At 41.8% G+C, this 12,261-nt stretch overlaps 2 protein-coding genes across 3 annotated transcripts in view; both read left to right on the forward strand.

Moving 5' to 3' along the window:
• Window positions 1-4,761: 4,761 nt before the first annotated feature.
• On the forward strand, window positions 4,762-5,505 carry LOC136529710 (auxin-responsive protein SAUR72-like). The gene has a single exon (XM_066522783.1). The coding sequence runs from the start codon at window positions 4,970-4,972 to the stop codon at window positions 5,243-5,245; it is 276 nt and encodes a 91-aa protein (XP_066378880.1). The 5' UTR covers window positions 4,762-4,969; the 3' UTR covers window positions 5,246-5,505.
• A 5,496-nt stretch (window positions 5,506-11,001) lies between these two features.
• Window positions 11,002-12,261, forward strand: part of LOC136527437 (twinkle homolog protein, chloroplastic/mitochondrial-like) — a 29,762-nt gene continuing 28,502 nt past the window's right edge. For both annotated transcript variants that reach the window (XM_066520170.1, XM_066520171.1), the window contains exon 1: window positions 11,002-11,352. In XM_066520170.1, coding sequence (XP_066376267.1) covers window positions 11,124-11,352 — 229 coding nt within the window. In that variant the 5' untranslated portion in view covers window positions 11,002-11,123. The remainder of the gene's footprint in view (window positions 11,353-12,261) is intronic.

A 12,261-nucleotide genomic window follows, 5' to 3' on the forward strand; every position in this document is an offset into this window, starting at 1 on the left:
AATAAGTGTCATTAGATTTACTGTGAAGTATATTATATATTTTCGTAACATACCTATCTGGGTTTATAGATACTGATGATATCCTCTATAAACTTTAGTTTCCTCAAAAATATCCTCTATAAACTTTGTCAAACATTAGATATTTTTGAGTAAAATCAGAAGAAGGTTTCATGGCGAAGGGAGCACAAAAAAAAAAGACGCACGTACATATGGGCGGCGGTGACTCGATGGTGGCCCGTACGGATCGGATGGACGTATGTAGTACGCGCAAAGGACGTACTTAACTTGTGTGGTGCTAGGCAATGCAATTGCAGTCAATCAAAATTATATTCAGCGCGCGAATGAGGACGCCGCCATGTCAAAGTTAGGCCGGCCGGAGACCGCAGGACCGGATGGGGTTTTGGACGAGGTTGCTGCGCCTTGCATTGCATACCGACGGACGGCCGAGACTGCAGCAAGCTAGGGCCACAGTGCTAGCTGGTCGTCGTCGTTGTGGCTGTAATAATGCTGCATCAGCTAGGCTGCAGCTAACGCGTCGTACGTGCGTGGTGTGGTGGAAGTGGAAGTAGTGGAAGTGGTCCCGGCGGTGAGGGAGGAGAGAAGAGCTGCGGTCTGCGACTCCGGCGCCGCAGTGCAGATCGATCGATCGGCCGTTGACGTGGTGGGGTCTCGGAAGCTGACTCCCCAACAGGCCGGCCAACACGAATCGCTGCCTCCGATCCGATCGATCCATCGCAGCACTTCATAGTGGAAGGCCGGTGAGGAAATATGAGCTTTTCAGATGTGCGGTCCATGAGCCATCACATCCTAATCTCATCGGCCGATCCCACGCATGTTCCGCCTTTTTAACGAGTAGTACATGCGTCTGCAATAGCGCAAACTGATGTCTGTTAGTGTTAGGCCCGTTTGTTTCAGCCTCCCACGGCTCCAGCTTTCACCCGTTTGTTTCAGCCTCCCACGGCTCCAGCTTTCACTGACACTGACAGTTCATGAAGCCGTTTTTCTCTCCACTATGCTGTAGCAGCACTGTTCACTAAAGACGTTTTTCTCTCTCCTACTTTTGTCTCACTGATCACGGAGCACTTTTCACGGAGCCGGCAGAGCTCGTTTTTCCGGCTCCTATGGCTCCGGCTACCGTGCGTGAACAGTGATAAAGTCGGAGCACGTAGGAGCGCTGCCAAAGAGGTCCTTAAACACCACATGCCGTACAATTGGGTTTTGCTATCTGGGAATTAATCGGGGCAGTGAAAACATCATTTCTCCCCTATAGCTAGAAAGAACCCTGGCCTTTTATTCTCAACCGTGAGGAATGACACAACAGCAGCATTGCTCCACCACCACCCTGCCCTCCATCACCATCTCCAACAACACAACCAAACCCCGCGATATCATAGAACTTATTTTTGGTGGCTCTTTTTTTTCCCGGGGTGGTTGTCATTTCTGCAGGGTGCTTGATCTAGAGGTGTCCTTTGATAGACCTAGCTAATGACGACCACGGCTGGAAAATCAGTCTCTAGCTAGTGTCAGTAACACTAACGGCCTTACAAATCGACTATTTTTAGTTGCGGTTACCGCCTCTACAAATAGGTTTCACGTACATAAATTCATAATAACAAATTAAGTCTAAGAACTTTATATCAAAATTGTAAATCTTAATATGATCTAAAACTCTCTAAATAATTTTTTTTATTTGAGATTGTATATAGGGGCTCAAATATTCACTGATGTTCGCGTATTCTTAAATTCAAAATTTTGAATCTTTCAAATGAGCTCGGATGGAAACTACCCCTATATCAAAATTGTAGTGCTTGATGATGACAACTAAAAAAATATACTTAGTTTTTCTTTTGAGATTATTTATGAGTCTTAACCTCTAAATATTCAACAAAATACCATAAAAGTTAATACAAAAAAATAATTCCTTGAATATATAAGTGATGTGGCGCAGTGGTAAGGACTCACACGATGCTTTAGTCATCGAGAACCACAACGCACATGTTTTTATCGTGTGAAAACATTGCGTGTTATGTTTTTTTTCATTGTTTTGTATTTTTTTGATTTTTTTAAAATTGATTTTTAAATTCGGTTGACGTTAGGGGCATTCTCTAAAAATCAATCTCTACGGTTGGTCTGTAATATCAACCACCATTAGAAATTAATCTTTGGGAGCGGTTACAAGCCTCATATCTAGAGGCACCTGGATAGATGTGAATGCAAAATACACTCCTAGAAATCATTGTTTTACCGTTTCTAAAAATGTTTTTGTATAGTAGTGACACTAACCACACATAGTCTTCCATGCCACCACCCAATGTGAAGCTACATATGTAGTGGTGATTGTAAAGGCACTTCCTGAAGAATACAAAAATCAGTGATGATGTCTACAAATTCACCATATATGCATCCTCTACAGTTGACGTCGTTGGCTTGCAAGTTGCGGTCGTCGCTCGCTTTGTGCCGGCAAACAATTTCAAGCCCACCTTAACATACCAGATGGCACGTTCAGAAACCCCAAAAGTCCACGCTAGACCCAAAGGTAGAAGAATTTCATGGCCCAGGGATATGCATGTGCAGCGAGCCGATCGATTGTCCTTTAGCTGCTTGTGGTTAGGCTGCTGCTTCCAAATCCACTAATCCAGATCCATGCAAGATTTTGTTGCTATGTTAATCTTGTTATTTAATTTAGTCGACTGAAATCTTCCAGGCCGACGCCAGCTCAATTTAGTTAGTTAGATCACTCATCGTGCATGGAGGCCTATTTGGACAACTTTGGATTATAGGAATAAGATAAAATAATGTTTCCGAGATTATGAATTAGATTATAACAATCCAACTAACAGATTATTTAGTCATATCACTACTAGAGAACAGACTTTAGAACGATGTCCCAATTTGGCATTAGCCTCGGCATTTTTTTGCCCCCGGGACTAGAGAGGCCTTTAGTCCCGGTTGGTGTCTCCAACCAAGACTAAAGGTCCCTGCCCAACGGCTAAACCGGGACTAAAAGTCCTCCAACCTTTAGTCCCGGTTGGTAAGACCTTTAGTCCCGGTTGGTAACACACCAACCGGGACTAAAGGTCCCCGGATGGGTTAGTTCAAAAGGAAAGCATCCCATCCATTGTTAGATGTGTTGTGTAGGTGGGGTGGTAAGCTACGCGCGAGGCAGTGCATGAGGTCTTGGGTTCGAATCTCACGGGGCGCAGCGGTGGGTGACATTATTTTTTTTTAAAGCTGGGAGGATCTTTAGTCCCAGTTGTGGCAAACCAGGACTAAAGAACAACACCTTTAGCCCCGGATTGCTTGTCCCGGTTGGGAAACCGGGAGTAGAGCTAGTTCCCAACCGGGACTAGATCTCATTTCTATAGTAGTGTATATACCATCTTAAACCTGCTAATACAATAAGATTATAGTTGAACAGACAACAATCCGTTACTTCTACTCACTATAATCTATGGATCCAAACAACCCTAAAACAATTTAAATCAAAAAGTTTGAATTAGAAATTTTAGATCTCTTCAAGTAGGACGACTTAAGTTTAGATCATTTCCTCATTCGAGGTTATTTAAAATATTATAAAATATTAATTTTAAAATAAAATTTCCATGTCCTAAATTATTTGAAATGAAAAAGTAGTCAATTATAAAGTTGCCTCGATTACTGCAACTTTAGTTTGGGTCCTTTGTCCATCTGAATCATTTGAAATTTTCAAAAAAGTAATTTTAAATTATTTATACTGGCGACAGGTTAAGAAAATTGTCAGTATAAATACATTTTTCTTGGCAGATATCTTAATGTTACCCCCAATGCAAATTCTCTATTCGTACTGGCGGATTTCTTAAGGTTACTGCCACTGTAAATTGGATTTAATTTACACCGGTAATGATTTCATAAGCCTTCCACTAGTGTAAATAGAGGATTTGTACTAGATGGAACCTTAAGAAACCCGTCAATAAAGATGTATTTACACTAACGGTTCATAATACCCACCGTTCTATTTGTACTGGCATTTGTTCTTTATGAAACTGCAAGTGGAAATCTCTCTTTCTCTCTCTCTGCCTGTTCGCTGGTTGGTTTCTGGGCTGGTTTGGGCTGGCTGGTGCTGGTTTGTTGTGAGAAAAAAATACTATTGGCTGGCTGGTTTGGGCTGGCTGAAACCAACAAGCGAACAGGCTGTCTCTCTGTTGAGGAATCAAGTGGAAAAATCTCTAGTGCCCCGTTTACGCACTATATTAGAAGGGGAATGTGCTAATTATACATGTAAGATTTGTTAACTTTCATAATATACCATATTATGTTGTTTCTAGCAAGTGTACTTTAGCAGATATTAGTATGCGAAATAAAATCTAGCAGTGCCGACATGTGTCACTATCCAGCCTAGACTAGTTCATTTTTCATAGGAGAGATACTCTGTCTTCTCCTGATGATTGAATCAATTCCTATACTAAATTTTTGACAAAAAAAATTGATTTATAGCAGTGATATATATAGTACATTAGCCTGTTTATTTCCCCTCTATCTTCAATTCAATTTCCGTGCGTTTGTGGCAGGAAATTCCAGGCTCTCTTAACTTTCAAAGATGCTCATGATAGCCAACATTTTTGAACCCACTCCGATCCATGGTCTGTCTGTTAGTGTTGACCCCCAGGGCGCGCAACCGCCCCCACGCACTTCAATTCTCTCTCGATCAGGATCAGTCAGGACACACGCTCTCTCACTGGTTCATGTCCTGCATCCTCTAATTTCCCATCATCTCCTAGCATAGCATGCCCAGCAGGGCAGGGCAGCTATAAAAGGAGCCCCCCAGGCCGGCCAAGCACTGCACAACCCCATCCACACGCATGCATGCAGATCAAGACCTAGCTAGCTAGCTAGCAATCTCGGGGTACGTACGTACGTGCATACGTACACCCAGTTCACCGGCGGCCGATCGATCACAATTAAGGTACGTACGACGACGACGAGGGAGCTGATGCGGCGCCTGAGCTTCTCGGACCGCGTGAGCGACAGCAGCGGCGGCGTGCCCCGCGGGTGCGTGCCGGTGCTGGTGTGCGGCGACGGCGACGGCGAGCGGTTCGTGGTGCGCGTGGAGGCGCTGCGCCACCCGTCGTTCGCGGCGCTGCTGGAGATGGCGGCGCAGGAGTTCGGGTACAAGCAGGAGGGCATCCTCCGGGTGCCCTGCGACGTCCGCCACTTCAAGGAGGTCCTCGCCGCCGTCTCCGTCTCCTCGCCGCGCTCTCGGAAGTGATGATCCATATGATGATGATTCCATGATCGAAATTGCTGCTCAGACATCGTCGTCGTCAATCCGGTTCCGATATCCCCTTCTTTAGTGCCTAACCAGTTTATTACGTAGCTATTATAGTGCTGATGTTGGTTGGGATACCTACTTTCTTCTTCAATTTCTTCTCCTCATCCTCCTCCTTGTTCATTGGTTTCTTTCTTGCTGGGACAAGATGACGAGGCTGCAACCTTGTTTCATTATCTAAAACATATATATATCTGCTATATGCATCCGCGCATTGCAGTGTGCGTGTGTAAAACTAAGATTAGGCCTCCTGTCAGATGTTCTGTGAAAACAATGAATATTATTGTTAAGTCTGCACATATACACTTGTGCTGTTTAATTTTTTAATAATATGGGCCAAATTTTTCATCTTGTAATGAAATCTGAAAAGGATCATCAAGTTTTCAAGCGGTTAGAGGTTTTCAGAGCTTACATGATAATAAACAGCACATATATTTTCGAGTTAGGAATATCTAGCTTGCTAGTTCGCAGTTGAGAGTCAACTTTTCAATAATTTCGTCTTAGCTAGCGCACAGCGCAGCGTCAATTTGATAAGTTGTGTTTGGTGAGCAGATTCTCCTCAACAGTGCTATCCTATACTAGTACATTTGGGAGAGTGTTGACTAGCCATCACGTCTATTCAGAGTGGAATCCAGAAAATATATAGAACAATTTTCCTGAAGACTCGCGGACAGTACCGACTTTTAAGCGCCGGAATAGTCAATAGCTAGGTTCCTGCTTTCCTCCGGTACCTGTGTTACAAACTTACAATACGGTTCCTTTCCCATGAAACAAATCCCCGGTTGGTTAATACAGTAGTGCTAGTAAAAATATATGTACCTAGCAGGTCTGCGAGTTTTTTTTTTCAGATTTATCCAAACGGTCTTTCGTCGCTTGACCTTAATTTAACCACAATTCTTTTGGAAGAGAACACCAGGAACTATCTATTTAGCATACTAAATTGATCAGTACATGTCGTCCGGAAAGGAAAAAAAATACAATTCTAGTTCTTCTTCTTAGTCAAACTATTTAAATTTTGATTATTTAAAAAAACATTAATATTTTTACAACACCAAATAAATATACTATAAAAAATTAATTCATGGTGAATGTACTGATACTTATTTAGTATGGCAATATTTATGTTTTCTTTTTTTATATTTATATAAAGCTGGTCAAATTCGAGATGGTTTAACCAGGTATTGTTTTAGAATTACACTTTTCTTTGGGGATGTAGGGAGTAAAAATCTTATCTAACTTTACTTGTCATTTACTATACGAGTTATGACATGCTAATAATCTCAATCACGTGCACACATTTGGCCATCTTTTTTCCCTTCCCCTTACTGTAGTTTCTAAATTCTTAATTGAGAATTGAATCCATTTGTTAGGGAACACGATCTTTTCATAGATTCATTGTAATATTAAAATTCTTTAAAAATGGAAACAACAACTTTATTAGTCGGCATCTCCATATCTAGTTACTTGTAAGATTTACTAGGTGTGCCTTATACCACGTATGGGCAATCCTCTCAACAATTAAAAGATCTAGAACATGAGACTACTAATTGAAGTAAGAAGTCTCCCCTTCACTTCAATGAAATGATTTCTGTTCTTCAAATAAATTATTTCATTTTTTTCAGGAACAAACCACACTGATCAAAATTGTGTTTTTTTTATTTGTCTAACAAATCGTTCTCCAATTGGCCTAAAGACTAATCATCGGTCAATACTCTATACTCACCAGTCGTATTAGTCACTACAAGTACGATCGTGAGTGTTTATTTTATCAAAGGGGCACGAGTTTTAGTTACGCTCTAGGTCCAGGCCCTAGAAAACTCAGTTTCAGGACTAGTAGAAGCAATAATACACAGATGATTTAGAGATCAAACCACCTACCTGAGTACCAAGGCACCTCATTTACTTCTTTTTTTGTTTCAAATTAATTACTCCCTCTGTCCTTTTTAACTGTCGTTCTCACTTAAGACATATACTATATATAAAAAAATATTAATATGTATGGTACATAATTAGTATCATTATATATATTGTTAAATCTACGTTCATGATAAACTTATATGGAAATATAAATTGTTTCTACAAACCTAATTAAATTTAAAAAAGTTTGACCAGCACGAATATCATAGAGACACTTAACAAGGGACAGAGGGAGTAGGTCGTTATTTTTATTTAAATCAAACTTCTTTAAAGAATAAGACTAGTTTAATTGGATAAAATTTAATTTTAACCAACTTTCTAAAATCTACATCAACATCAACATCTACAAGAATAAGACTAGTTTAATTGGATTCGTTTGATATTTTAATGTTAGTATTTTTTTTATAAACTTGGTCAAAGTTTAAAAATTGACTTAAAACAAAACGGAATATCTTACGGTTTCGAACGGAGGGATCAACATTCCTTTTCAAAGTCATTCTAACTGTTGGTACCGTAAGGAGTTTTCAAGAGCGCACGCAGCTAGGTAGCTAATAATCGTTGGACCTTGCGCGATTTCAAACGTTTTTTTTTTCTTGTACAATCATATATGGACCGATGATTCCGTAGTACGTATATACATACATTATTTGACCCTGTGGATGTTCGATGCGATGCAACGTTTGACCGCTACGTGTCAAGGTCAACTAATAGGACCACACATTGTGTTGGCGCAGCTAGCAGCACTGCTACGTTTCATATCGTACAACATTGCTGTCGACGACGACGTACCATTTGAAAATGGCAACGATGAATTTGTAAGACTCGTCAAGCAACGCGCTAACAGGAAAATGGCCTGCCAGGGTGTTAGTTTATTTGTTGACTGAAGACTTGAAGTAATTAACCTGCAAATACCAACAGAAATGATCATTGTAGCTAGCGTTTGCTATTGCTACTTCAGGAGAGATGCCGAAGCGAGCCCGGAACATTTTTATGCATCAGCATCATCTAGATAAGAATATAATTCCTGTAAATAAAGCGTACCGATTCCTTGCAAGCAGCGACGAGGCGATCTACGACATATATATAGACACGCGAGGCTAGCTGAAGAAGCAGTCCTGATATATACTAGTAGTATATAAATAGGAGCACGTTTGGAATTGACGGAGCTAGCTGTGCATTTGGAAGGATGCGATCAAACCAAAAGATTGACTCTAGCTACTACGGTCGTGGGGATCGACGGCGACGGTTCAAGCAGCTAAGCTAAGCTAGGCGCTTTATGGTCGTCGATCGATTTCACTCTGATACCTAGTTTCTACAGCCGCCTTGGCACTTCAACGTCTATTCGTTCTCGGATAAGAGAAGACGAGGACCAGCTGGGTGAAAAATGCAGAGAGGAAAGAGCTAGGAAGAGAAGAAAGAACCAGACCTGGAGCGAGGGCGAGATGATGGGCGATGGAGTTTCGTCGCCGTCGTCTCCGCACGATTTCCTTGGGCTGCCTTTGCGGGGGAAACTGGCAACGTCGCTGGAATTCAATTCAAGCAAGCGCGCCATGCAAGCGTGAACGGCGGAATGTGTCGGCGTGCGCGCATAGCCTTGGGCCGTGATCGGCAAGGGCCACTAGTTACCTAGCATGGGCAGTGGTTACCAGATTCGGCAGGCCGGCCGGCAGATTTTGTTTGGTGGGCTGCTTGGGTGGACCAGGCCCAGCCCAGTAATGTTGCGGTCTTGTTGGCCCACGTCGCCTGTTGGAAACAGGTAAGCTCTTCCTGAAAAATGAAAACAATCGACCAAAATGCATTATAGGCAATCCGGTTTCAGACTTGGCCACATACTAGTTTTAGTTGTTCCCTTTTGGTGCTATGTGCAAACCCTTCTGGTCATTTTCTTCGACTGTTCAAACTCACTAGGTTTTTGCAGCAATTTATGGAGTGTCAAAGCATCTTCATCTTCATTAGGGCCCGGTTTAGTTCGCAAAATTTTTGGCAAAACGACACTGTAGCATTTTCGTTGTTATTTGGCAATTAGTGTCCAATTATAGTCTAATTAGGCTTAAAAGATTCGTCTCGTGGATTTCGTCTAAACTGTGTAATTAGTTTTATTTTTTATTTATATTTAATGCTTCATGCATGCGCCCAAAGATTCGATGTGACGGGGAATCTTGAAAATTTTGGCGTTTTGGAGGGGAACTAAACAGGCCCTAGATATCGTATCCTATAATCCTATATATAGCTAAAAAGTAGATGCCATATCTCATCTTCTATCACCCTGCTCGCTTGATCGTATCAGCCATATTTATCAGGCATGATACAGTGTTTTCTCTCACAACAAAGCAGCATCAGCCGACTTATAAGCCACAGAAATGATCAAACAAACATGGTGTATACTTATAATATTTTTTAAGACATTTTCTAAAAACAACAATTTTCTCGTAAATAAAGGAGACAACCCTCTTTTCCCTATTTCTAGAGAAATATATGAGATAAATTTTAAGTAATGTGCTACGATAATATATGCTACAATAATAGTCTCTTATCTTAAATTAATTTTAAATTATTGTCCTAATATAACTTCAATACAAGAGATCTACTGAAGTTACCTTACATTCTTGTCATAAACTCACCCCAATCACAAAAAAAAACATGCATGCCTAGGGCTACGCTTGCCTAAAACTTTTAAACTAAAAAAAAGTCATGTTCATTTTGAACATATGCAAGCTATCTACGTAGAACTATTGAAAACATCTCCGTAAAATTCATAGCATTTTAAGAATCACAATAATTATAGGGAAATTTAACGGACCAAGATAGAGTGTATAGGAAAAATAATAAAACCAGCAAAGATTCTGACAGGAGGCTGATCAGCCTGTTCGCTTGCTCTTAAACGATCGTAAATTTCCAGCCAGGAACAGTGTTTTTCTCTCACACCAAACCAGCCAGCAGTAAATAATCCACGATACGATACGACCTCCCGAACAGGCCGGATATCTTTCATTCCTCAGGTTCCCACCATCCCTCACTGGACAGCGGGACCCGCCCGTAAGAGACGGCGCAAAACCCCCGAACGCCGCACGCGCGGCGGATGATGTCCAAATCCAAAACCCTAAGGGGGAATTTCTTGTGTGCCATTAATAAAGATCGCAATGCCCTATGTGCTCCTGGAAAAGTTCAGCGGTCTTCAGCGCCACTGCTCTAATTTTTTTGTGCCCTCCATACCACTGCCGTCAGTTTGGGCTCTAACGTCGTTAAACTGCAGGTGTGAAAAGTCAAAAATACCCTTAAGTCTAAATATGTCATTAATTTTTTTTAGCATTATAACGACTTCAAATGAAAAAACTCAAAACTAGAAAGTTGTAAATCTCGTCAAGATCTATAATTTTCATATAAAAATTATCTTCATTTAATTCCGCAAAAAATATGATTTGATATGATTAATATATCTTAGAAAAATCATATCTTTTTTTTCGGAATTAAATGAAAATAATTTTTATATGAAAATTATAGATCTCGATGAGATCTACAACTTTCCAGTTTCGAGTTTTTTCATTTGAAGTCGTTAAGATGCTAAAAAAAATTAATGACATATGTAGATTTTAAGGGTATTTGGCGTTAGAGTCAAAACTAACGATGGTGATATAGATGGCACAAAAAAATTAGAACAGTAATATTGAAGACCACTGAATTTTTCTAGAGCATTACGATCTTTTTTTAGGAATTCCACAAGACCCTAAAACCCCTTCAACCCAGTCTATCCTCTCCGCTCCGCCCCTCTCTTTCTTCTTCATTCTTCACCAAGGCCCCACCCCAAACGGCCAAACCCCTCCTCCCCTGCTCATCTCCCTCCGCCCCATGCGCCCGCGCCCCTGAGCAACCAGGCTGCCGGAACCCTACCCGGCGCCCCGTGATGCCCCCGCGGCCTTCCCTCCACTCGCTGCTCCTCATGGCCGCCTCCGCCTCGTCCTCCTCCGCCGCCACGACGGCCGCCACGGGCGGTCACCCTCACCGCATCCGTATGCTCCACTCCTTCTCGCCGGGACGCGTCCCCAGGCGGCCCGAGGTAGCCTGCTGCGTGCGCGGCGCCCCGGACGCGCGGCGGTCGGCCCCCGCCCCCGCCCCACTGCGCTCCAGGAACGGTATGCGCTGTGCCCGCTCTGGAGCACTCGCTCGTTGCTCTTTGTCTTTCCTTTTTTCTATTCTATAATAGAAAAGTTGGACTGGATGTGTCGCCCTGTTTTGAGCCTACCACTGTACCAGTGGATGAACCACATTGTGTTGGGCAGTTCAGCAGTTGTACATTTGTATTGTATCCAAGCAATGCTACTCAGATTAGCTGGTCGTGTTAGTGTCTAATTGTGGTAGAAAATATGACATGATGCGCCCCCCCCCCCCCCCCCCCCCCCCCCCCCCTAAGTGTCAGTAGGCTAGAGTAGTATTTCTGACAGTATCACTGGAGTACTATTTCGGGAAGCAATATTAACATCGCAAGGTTATCTGTACAACTGTTAGATAGCTCAGTTCCTCTTCTAAGGTCCTTTGTAGAGCTATCAAATATCCTGTGATTCTTGTGGCAACTACACATTTGATATTAAATCCTGCTTTTTTTTATTATTTACACTAAGTTAGTCAATATAACAATATGTATGTTGAAGATGAGGTAAGTAGTAGTATAGTAATAAATACTTATACCTGCGAGTTGCTTGCCTTTCTGATACTGTTAGTCGTGAGAGCTTGCAGGCTCTCGTTTTATTGATTGCCTCTTCAATTCATGTAGCTAAAGCTACAGCTTTCTTAGCCACAAGGTTTGTAACTCTACCTGCAATTGGATGTTCATCAGAATGCAGTGAGGCAGTGGGTAGGCTCAAAAAGTCTGAAAATCTGTAACTGTTATTACACGTCCAATTATCACCGTGGGATATACTGTTTGTGGATAAGTGGCAAACCTATATTCATGGCCTTGGTACCACATCTCACTTCTTGAGATAAAATCACAGAAGCTTTTGTTTCAGAGAAGCAAAAGATTCAAACTTCTTTAATTCGGTTCG

The sequence above is a fragment of the Miscanthus floridulus genome, chromosome 19 (assembly GCF_019320115.1).
Source record: "Miscanthus floridulus cultivar M001 chromosome 19, ASM1932011v1, whole genome shotgun sequence".
Classification (NCBI taxonomy): domain Eukaryota; kingdom Viridiplantae; phylum Streptophyta; class Magnoliopsida; order Poales; family Poaceae; genus Miscanthus; species Miscanthus floridulus.

Bases quoted from the DNA above. Each gene is read 5' to 3' on its own strand.
- LOC136529710 (XM_066522783.1), top strand. From the start codon at position 4,970: ATGCGGCGCCTGAGCTTCTCGGACCGCGTGAGCGACAGCAGCGGCGGC.